The following is a 10,363-nucleotide window of genomic DNA, read 5'->3' as shown; positions in this document are numbered from 1 at the left end:
AGCAGGTCCTCGAACCAACAGGAATGTTCTACCATGGGCCAATCACGCGGGAAGATGTCCGAGCACTGCTACTCGCTCAGCGTCTGGACCTGAAGCCTTTCAAGAAGCTCTGGTGCTACCTCCCTAACTATGAAGATTGGACCGCCGACATGGAGGACTGATTGTTGATGACAATGTGTCACTACTGTCTTTTTCTTTGGCAAAACTTTGAATTTATGCACGGCGAAACTATGTGATGTAACTAAACCGTGGTCCTGAACTAGTGTAGATCGCTCTAGTTAATTAGTTTGGGTATGAGCAACTTTGTCATTTATGTTTACTATTGGTTGCTTGTATTTTGCTAATTATGCCTCTTTGTTTTCTTAAGTACATTATGTTGCATATTATCGTTCAATTCATCAACTCACGATGCAGGTACATAGATCAGAGATGGCGAAGGGCTACTACGCCATGTACGTTGGGAGGGTTCCAGCAGTCTACGACCACTGGCCAGCCGCTTAGGCCCAGGTGCACAGGTACCCGGGTGCTAGCCACAGTGGGTTCGACAGCAGAGCCGAAGCGGAAAGTAGTTACTTGAGGTGGACACTCCAGCATACGCAGGGGCGGGACCGCCGGTACTACATAGTCGTGCTCTTGCTCATGCTGATTGCTCTTCTCTTCTACATCATGGTTTAGATAGAGATGATGAAACTTGTGTGTGCCATGACCATGCAGTTGCACTTATTCGAGACATGACATGATCGCACTTGTGTATCGCTATTTTTAAAGATGTGACGATATTTGTGTTGAATGATGATGATGATGATGGTATGACGAGACTACTGTATGTCTATGATATGATGAGAATAGTGTATGTTTAGTATGATTTGATGAAACTATTGTATAGAGCTTGTATAAATACAGCACAAATACGTAGAGGGGTGCGAATCGGCGAAAGCGGGAACATTAGCAGTAGCGCTGGAAAGCACCTAGCAGTAGCGCTAGTTTAGCAGCAGCGCTTCCTATGAACAATCGCTACAGATAGATATCAGTAGCGTTGGTCCAGGAAGCGCTACTGCTAACAATACTTACCAGTAGCGCTGCTCATAACAGCGCTACTGCTACAACTTAGCTGTAGCACGGTAGCAGTAGCACTGGACCCAGCGCTACTGCTATGCATATTTCAAGCGCTACTACTAGGGGTTTCCCTAGTAGTGTAGGCTTTGCTTACATTGGGTGTAATTTCTGTCTGCTCCCTGGTATTCAACTCATGTGCATGTAATTAGCATAAAGGTGGCGATAAGTTTTTGTCATTAGCAACAGTGCGACATTGGTATGGTTTTCTCTGATCCTTGTCGGTTATACTTGCTTTAGTTGTAGTTAATATACTGATGAACTTAGAACAAACATGTCATTTGGGGAGCACTTGAAATAAACCGATTTACTTTTTGAATGGAGCCTTTTGTAGGGCATAATGGAGCCTATATACATTGTTGTAAGTGGATATACTAGTAACTTTTAAGGAATTCTGAAAACATTTTTAAATCTTTATTTATGATTTTTAAATTCTGAATATTACTACATTTCTGCACACTTTTAATCCCAATAAAAAATTAAAAATCTCGACCATGTCCTGAATTTTTGGTAATTTTCAGAAATTTGCGCTTTAAATTTTTAAAAATAGGCCACGAACAATTTCGTTGATTTGTTTTTACAAAACTCTAATGTTGAAGAATTTACTAATTTTTTTTAATTTCTGATATATATATTTGTTCCTGATAATTTTTAAAAATCACAAAAATATTTATTGAACATTTATTAAATCCCAGAATTTATGTTAAATTCTAAAACTTTTTTAATTCACATTGTTTTCAAATTTGTGAATAATGTTTAGGTTAAAATAAAACCGGCCATAATAAACAAAATCAAGACAACAAAATATTAGAAAAAACTTAAAAAGAGATAAAAATGGAAAAGAAATACGTGTGGGCACTTCCGCTAGTCGGTTGCATTGTTTTTTAATGATGTCGGTTGCCCGCGCATGCCTACTTTCACTTTGGTGGACCCGGGCCATCAATGTGCAGTGTAGTGAAACTAGTCATGCCATCGCTTACAGCGATATGTATAGCACATCCCATAATGATTAAACACACGAGGAGGGCAAATTTATTGTCACAAAAATACGAAGGCAAGTGTTGTCTGAAAACGATAGCGTGGGTCTAGGAGCCCAAAGTCATTTTGGATAGCTACGGTCACTGGGCCATTTGATTCGCACACACAAGAATCACTGGGCCCATCTATATCAAACTGGCTTACTTTTCCACTTAGGTCTGCTTGTATGCTCTCGGCCCTCATTTTTGGAGGGGCACGTCTAGATCTTGCAAACGCCTCGCCTCAAGCGTCCACTCAAACAAGATCCAAGCATTCCTTCAAGCACACCGAAGGATTGAGAACCGAGAAGCTCACAGCCAACTCCAAAAAGATCTTGTTGACCACCATTGGCTACTTCATAACGGCACTTGATTCTTCTTCTTTTATAATTTTTTTTATTTGGATTCACATTTCAGTTGGACCGTATTTGTGTACGCATATGAATGGTTAAGTTTGAGAACATTAAATATGATATGTATTTGAATTTTCAATCTTCAAAATAATATATTAATAATATATGTCCAAACGGAGTTTGTATGCAAAGGTGTGGATAAGTTGGCAAACCATTGAGAAAGGGCTAGATAGAAAAGGTTTAATTCCCCTAAAAATAATAGGGAATTAAAGGATGGGGAATCAAATTATGGGAGAGTATTTGAGACAAAACAGAAATGGGCTTGAACAATGAACTGTTCTATAAATGGCCTGAACAATGAACTGTTCTATAAATCAAATGCCAGGGCAAGTAGAAAAACAAGATTTTAAACTGGCCGAAGAAGCTTTCATAGCTCAGTTGGTTAGAGCACCGCTTTAGTAAGCGGGAGGTCTTGAGTTTAACTCTCAATGAAAGCATTTCCTCTTTTTTATATATTTTTTTTGGCTTCAGCTCGGCAGAGGACAGACAACAACAGCTCGTACTTGTTGTATTCTTTTGTTTATCTCTGTTCTTTGGCTTTGGAACTTAAGAAGGTCCATTGCTATCGTTTGGAATTTATAAGCAATGTGAAATTCATCAAAGTTCCACAGTGTATGTCCTGTCCCTGCCGGCTGAGGCTGACCATGTGTTGTCATGGGAATGTATCTGGTGCACTGGGGCAATTTGTGCTACCGGTGCACCGGTCCCCCGTTGCACATTCAAAAATGTTAAAAAATTCCGAAAAAAATCTAGTGCATTGACACAACATCAATGTACGTTGTCACAAAAATTTAAATCAATATTTGAAACATTGCTCGAGATACAAAAATAATAAATTTGACACTGAATAGTACATAACACAAGTTGGCCTTCATTTTTGGCCCATTAGCACATTGAGGTCAAATTTGTTATTTTTGTATCTTGAGCATTGTTTTGAATTTTGATTTAAATTTTTGCGACAACGTACATTGATGTTGTGTCGATACACTAAATTTTTTGCAGATTTTTTTGAATAGTTTTGAATGTGCAACAGGGTCCGGTGCACCGGTAGCACCAATTGCCTTGGTGCACCAGATACGTTCCCGTGTTGTGCTAGCCGCTGCAACTGACAACTCCTCGTGTTAGAATTGCAACGCCATCCTTAAAGAAATATATAGTAGCGGCAAAACTTAAACAACAGTCCACAACAAAATCAGTGTCAACAGTCAAACCAAGCACTTCTTGCAAGTGAGCGAAGCCACCAGAATTTCTGGGATTCCGTACATAACATGGCAGTTCGCCAGATATGAACATAAGCTGAAACAGATTTAAACCATTTTTGAAATTTTAAACATGCTTTTCTTTTTGAAAAAAGTTAATATTTTCTGAAATGCCAGAATACTATCCGAATTTGTGAAAAAAATACAATACGAAAAATATTTAAATTTGTGAATAAATTTAAATTAGTAACATTTTTTAAGATGAAATTCTAAATTATTTTTTATTTTCTACTTTCTGTAAATGAAGCGAACAAGCCTTGAAATTCTAAACTTTTTTTGAACTTTTGAACAAAATTTCAACAGGAACATTTTTCAGAAAGAATAAAATGTGGAACATGCAAAAAAATGGAAATTACGACCATTTGTTGAAAAAAAGAAAACTAATAAATAGAAAAGAAAAAGAGAAACACCAAAGAAAGGAAAAAGAGAAGCAGAAACAGAAAAAAGAAAAAGAAGTAAAGAAAACATGAAAAATTGGGCGAAAAGAAAAAATGCAACAGAAAAAATATAAAAGGAAAACCGAAAAAATAGAAAAACAGTTCAGAAACCTTCTACTCCCTCCGTTCGGAATTACTTGTCGCAGAAATAGATGTATCTAGACGTATTTTAGTTCTAAATACATCCATCTTCATGACAAATAATTCCGAACAGAGGGAGTAGATGATTTCCAAAACAGAAAACCCAGGGTTTTTTAACCGGCTGAACCTTCCACAAGGTTCCAAAACCCTCGCTGCAGATGGCCCGGCCCGTGTTGGTTGATCGGTTTCATTGCAGGAGGGACACCCCGACAATTTGACGCAAAATGCATCAAATAGGTTTTCCAGCCTATACGGGCGTGCTGGTTGCCCGCGAGCGACCTGGCGCCCACACACCCTCGCACGCTGGGCATTTGTATGGCTCGGCCCATTTTCCTTTTTCCTTTCTTTTGGTCTTTCTTGTTCCTTTTCTTTTTTTCGTTTTTCCTTTCTGTTTTCCTTTTTCTTTTTTATTTATCCTTCTTTATGTTTTCCCTTTCTATTGATTTTTTTTTTCAAATCCGAGAATTGTTTTTTGTTCATCGAATTTTAAAAATGTTCATCAATGTAAAAAAGTGTTCATTGATTTCATTTTTTTATCGCATTTAAAAATGTTCATAAAGCTTCATGATTTGTTCATTGAATTAAAAAATGTCTATAAAGTTTGATATTTGCTCATTCATTTGAAAAAATGTTTGTGAAATTCAAATTTTGTTAACTTAATTCAAAATTTATTCATCTGTTTTTCAAAAAAATGTTCTTGAATACAAACTTTGTTCATGAAATGCAAGAAATGTTCATCTAATTCAAATTTTGTTCATAAAATACATGAATTTTTTTAATCATTATTAAGAAATGCCCATAGAAAATTATTAGTCAAAATATTAAAATGTTATTCTTTTGAACTCACGAACATTTTTTGAATTGAAGAATTGTTCTTGAATTCGAAACATTTTTTTAATCCATGTACGCTTTTTTAAAGTAAGATCTTTTTTTCAAAATCTTAAGAAAAAATAGGGGGCACCTCGCGCCCCACATGGGTTTGCCCAAAAGGCGCACTGGGGAAGGGAGGGGATGTGTGTGCGCCCGTTCCTTGGCATGCAGGTCGCCAAATAGGAGCTCCCTTTTTTTTCTTACTTATTTCTTTTTCTTCACAGCTATATGGGTTGGGCCAAAATCTTAGGGTCCCTAGGGGAAAGATGGTTCAACTAGCTTTCTAGTGATTCTTAAGTGACACAAGGCTTTGTGAAAAATGTTTTAGAGCATCTCTATCAAGACTAGGATGTGCATCCAATTTGTGTATGACACTGACGATCACATCATCCATGGAAAGCACCATCGCGAAGCACACCGAGCTCTAGTCTTCGACGGTGCCGAGGTGCGCAGATGTGGCAGCAGTGTGGTGATGAGCGGCAAGGAGATATCGGTGCTGAGTTGGCGTGGTGCAAAGGCCCCCGGAGCTCCCTAGATCGGAATGTGGCCGGCGTGCTGCATGACCGCGGTTACCTGGTATTCCATGGTCGATGCATGCGGTGGAGCGAGGCAGGGCAACAGCGCTGGAGACATGTGGCCAATTCGTTTGGCGACTTGCATGCACGCTTGCGCTGTCCCAACGCGGCCTTGTCGTCGAAAATCAACAGGGTTGAGAGCGCCTTCAGCATGGTGTTCTCAAACTCGAGTTGCATGCAACCCATACGCAACGGCGAGGAGAGAGCTTCCGGTGCAAGAGAAGAAAGCATCTACCGGGTCTCACTCCAGTGTGACTTGACGTGGCGGCAGAGGCGCCATAGCTTGGCACTGCAGGATAAATCTAATTATAACTCGGCATATTTAGGGGACAGCCTTTCCCTTGGCAGTTTCAAAAATATATAACTAAGCATAATCAGGGCTCAATTCTACAAATTCTTGGTAAATTATACATAATGAGAGACAGAGAACAACTCATACAGTTGTCTCATGGCCTTGGTGGCCCTTGTCGCCGTCACACGCCCGAGTCGCAGCCTAATTGCATCCGACACTCCGTGAGTATTCTTCCCTACCGGCAGTGGGTGCTCCGCATCTTGTAGGGTGCATTTGGTAGCATTCTCAATCTAGCATGGTTGTTCTTCTTTGATATATGCTGAGTGTAGACATCTACAGTACATGCACTTGCTATCGTTTGGTAGCAGTGTAAGTGTTGAGACATGCTGAGCTGAGACTTTATTTGGCAGCCTAAATCTGTTTAGACATGCCAAACAATTTTGAATTCTGAATAAATTTTTGAATGGTGAATAAATTTTTATGAACATTGTTTGAAAATTTAAAGTAATTTTTGGAATTTTCAAAAAAATCTGAAAACGTAAAAAAATTTAGAAAACCTGAACTTCTTTTAATATTTTAAAAAAATTGAAAAGCTAAACATGTTTCAAATTCTGAACATTTTCTAAATTTTTTAGAATTTTGATTGTTTTTTTTGAAAATTTAATTCCAATTTCAACTTCTATGCAATTCTTGTAAATTTAAACAAAAATTGATATTCTGAACCTTTTTTAAAAATTTATACAATATTTTAAATCTTAATATATTTTTGAATTTCTGAAAAAATGAAAATTTAAAGAAAATCTGAACTTTTTTAAAAAAAATACCTTTTGTAGTCTTAAGTATTTTTAAAAATTTAAACAAAATTTGAATTTTTTAACATTTATTTGAAACACTTCGCTCGTGTATACTGACTAGCGAATGGTTGTTGGGATGTTCTCTATTCATGCATGCTACAAGGGTATTTAGGTTGAGCTCATGCATGCGGAGGAGGCCCCGTGCAGACTACTAAACATCTAGTAGTAGGTTGAGTATGAAATTTTTGCCGTCATGCACTCTGCCAAACACACCTATATAGATGAAGAGGCGCAACTATAGTGAATGTGATCGATCATTCTGGCTTATGATTTGACGAGAATACCCTGGCCAACTATGGCCCGAGAAAGAAATTGATAAATGGCCTATAGTCGCTCGTTGATGTGAGTAAGGAAACACACTCTGAGATTAAGGAGTCTTTTGGGTTTTTTTTCCAGCACAGTTCTTCGTTTCCGACTGTTTCAACGACTTTTCTCACTTTGAGAGCTTGCTATAGTGTATGTACACGGAGTTATCGAGCCTGGGCACATGCCGAGGCTACATGTATGGTAAAATTGCCAATATTATAGTTAACATTGTTGTATGAATGAATATAAGTATATGACATGGCAACGTCATATAATATGCGGTTGGCTACACTATTAACCATGTTCTTAGAGATGCACTTACCACTCTCTTCGAAGCTGGGAGATGGCCTCCCTGTTGATCATTGAAAGAAAGCCTTGGATTTATGGCGTAACTAAAGCTAGGGAGGAGGAACAGATCTTTAGTCCCTGGTGCCCTCTTTTTCACTGCCATGCCTTTTTTGCTGCCGTTGAATCATTGCAACTTCAGATGCTCCGAGGATTACATTTAGAGGAGCATGAAAGGCGAAGCAAGAAGACTTTGTACTAAATCAGTGACAAGTAATATGGAGCGGCGGGAGTATTTGGCACGAACCAAATACAGTAACACACAAATTATTTGGCATAGCCTGAGCTGAGAGCACAAACCAAACAGGCCCATATATATTTTCATCATCATATACGTATACACAAACAGAACACACTGATACACTGAACACTTCTTGTCACCACAGCTCTAGATTCATTCAGGGAAGTCGTCCATGGCCACTGCCGATCTTCATCACTTGCGCCGCGAACCGACCCTGGACAGCGCGGTCATCCGCTTGAGCACCCTGGAGATCTTGGACAGGCTCGGCTTGCCGCCCCCGAGGTTCATCTTCCTCGTCGAGAACTTGAGCGCCTGCAGGCAGCACAGCTGCCGCACCGGCCCTTCGTCCTCCTCGTCTTCTTCCTCCTCCTCCTCCTCGTCGACAACGGATTTTTCTTTCGCCTTGCTGCCGCCGCCGCCTCGGGGCTTGGTGTCGCCGGCGACGGCGACGGCGACGGCGCTGCTGCTGCCGCCCCCGGTCTCGTAGGCCTCCCATAGCATGTCCATGTCGTCCGCGCACGCCCCGGCCACGGCGCCGTCGCGGCAGACCTTGAGCTGGATCCGCTCCTCGTACAGCTTGCACGCCAGCGTCCGCTTCCACTCCTTCCCCTTGGACGGCGACCCCTCGCAGGCGCCGCCGGCGAGGTTCTCCGAGGAAGTCCGGGTGTGCACCCGCCGCGCGATGGACGTCGACCTCAGGGGACCCTCCCTGCCGTCCGCGTCCTCCTGCTCCTGCTCTTCCTGCACATCTTCTTGGTGGTCTTGTCCTTCAGGCTGCGCATCTTCTTCGGCCTGCACGTCCTCGCTCCTCTGTTCTTGCGGCGGGTCTTCTTCGGGTTCACCAATAATGGAGGCGATTTCTTCAGCTTGCAGGTCTATGATGCATCCTTCCGCCACCTTCGACGGCACCAATTCTTCCTTGACATCTACAAGATCCTCCTCTGGTAATTGTTTTCGGTCAGATTCTTCTTGAGCGAGCTGGTCTTCACTCTGTTTTTGGCCGAAAGATTGAGTCTCCAATGGCACGGTTTCCTCCACGCCCTTGAATGATCCCTTCTCGAAACAGATTTCCACCGGATTATCCTCGATTTCATCAAGAACACTCTTCAGTTTGCCAGATTCCCACTGCCTTATTCGCTGAGAAATCGAAGAATGTGGCTTGGTGACCCACTTCGTCTCCATTGCTGACAGAGGAACAGGGTCACACTCCAGCCTCTTTTCCTCCACCGCATCACTACTGAGCCCCTTTCTCTCTGGCAAGCCTACACTCTGTCCTTTGCTGATGGATTTCTCCTGCTCTTCCATCTCTGGCATGAATATCTCACCTGGAACTGGAAAGCAATGCTCTGAAGAAGAAGACAAAGATTCGGGAGCCTTCTTCAGATCCTCACAGACCACATTTTTCTCCTGAATTTCATCCATGAAGCTGAAGGTATCTTGTTCATAGAATTCCCCATTGCTCAGGAAGCAGATCTCTTCTCCACGGAGACTCTGCAACGGCAGCTCAACGGCGAACTCCTCCTGGGCGGCAGACAAGAAGCTCTCCCTCTCTTGTTCCAGAAGAAAGCAAGAAGCACCACCAGCGTCACGCACCTCGCCCACGAACACGACCTCGCCAACGCCGGCCGGGCCGAGCACGAAGGAGCAGAGCTGGCCCACCAGCCCGAGCCCGCCGTCGGGCCGCAGCCCGGCGCAGAGCGCGGCGACGGCGACGCCGCAGGTGCTCCCGAGGCACCGCGCCCCCGCCCACCCCGGCGCGGCGTACGGGGCGGCGGTGAGGAGCACCACCAGTAGGAGCGCCGTGGAGAGCAGCAGCGGGCAGAAGAAGGCGGCGAGCGCGAGCAGGCCGCGGTGGAAGAAGAGCGCGTAGGCGGCGTGCAGCGGGTGGGCCGCCAGGAACGCCGCCGCGCCCAGCAGGTCATGGAGCACGCAGAACGCCAGCGCGCTGCCGCCGTCGATCCACGCCATTGTCGTCTTCTTCCTCCTCGATCTCCGCCGCCCTCGCCTCGCTCGCGCGCGTGGGTGGGTGGACGCCGCGGTGCGGTGGGCTTTGTCGTCTCCTAGCTGGCTGGCTCGCTGGCTACCGACCCGACGCCATTGCGCCTCGGATGCTCTGTGGTTTGGAGCTAATAAAGCGGACGCTCGGACCGGGGCGGCGCTCACTGACGCTGACATAGTTGGTCAGCGAGCTCCGCATGCACGTAGGAGTACGTCCACTACGCGCTGCAGTACGAGCGCATTTCGTCAAGGGCGTCCTTAAGAGGTCGGTAAACCGATCCCTCTGGTGTGATCATATTGAAGAAGTACACCACTTGAAACACGGCGCAAACAGTTCAATGCAAACCCGTGCACAAAAATATATTAATTGTGTTTTTAAAGGAGGATAACCCTATCTCTGCATCCATATATTATTAATTATCTGATAAAAAATTGTCAATGCCCAACCAATTGATTTATATAGAGAAAAAAAAAGAGGTCATTGAAATCGAAGGAGAGATCAT

The 10,363-nt window shown here is 43.0% G+C and overlaps 1 protein-coding gene across 1 annotated transcript; it reads right to left on the bottom strand.

Moving 5' to 3' along the window:
- Positions 1-7,908: 7,908 nt before the first annotated feature.
- On the bottom strand, positions 7,909-9,947 carry LOC119352921. Its single transcript, XM_037619515.1, has one exon. The coding sequence runs from the start codon at positions 9,828-9,830 to the stop codon at positions 8,055-8,057; it is 1,776 nt and encodes a 591-aa protein (XP_037475412.1). The 5' UTR covers positions 9,831-9,947; the 3' UTR covers positions 7,909-8,054.
- Positions 9,948-10,363: the final 416 nt, after the last annotated feature.

Source organism: Triticum dicoccoides, chromosome 2A (genome assembly GCF_002162155.2).
Source record: "Triticum dicoccoides isolate Atlit2015 ecotype Zavitan chromosome 2A, WEW_v2.0, whole genome shotgun sequence".
Lineage (NCBI taxonomy): Eukaryota > Viridiplantae > Streptophyta > Magnoliopsida > Poales > Poaceae > Triticum > Triticum dicoccoides.
Note: the sequence above shows the minus strand (reverse complement) of the source record. Positions and strands in the feature narration are given on the sequence as shown.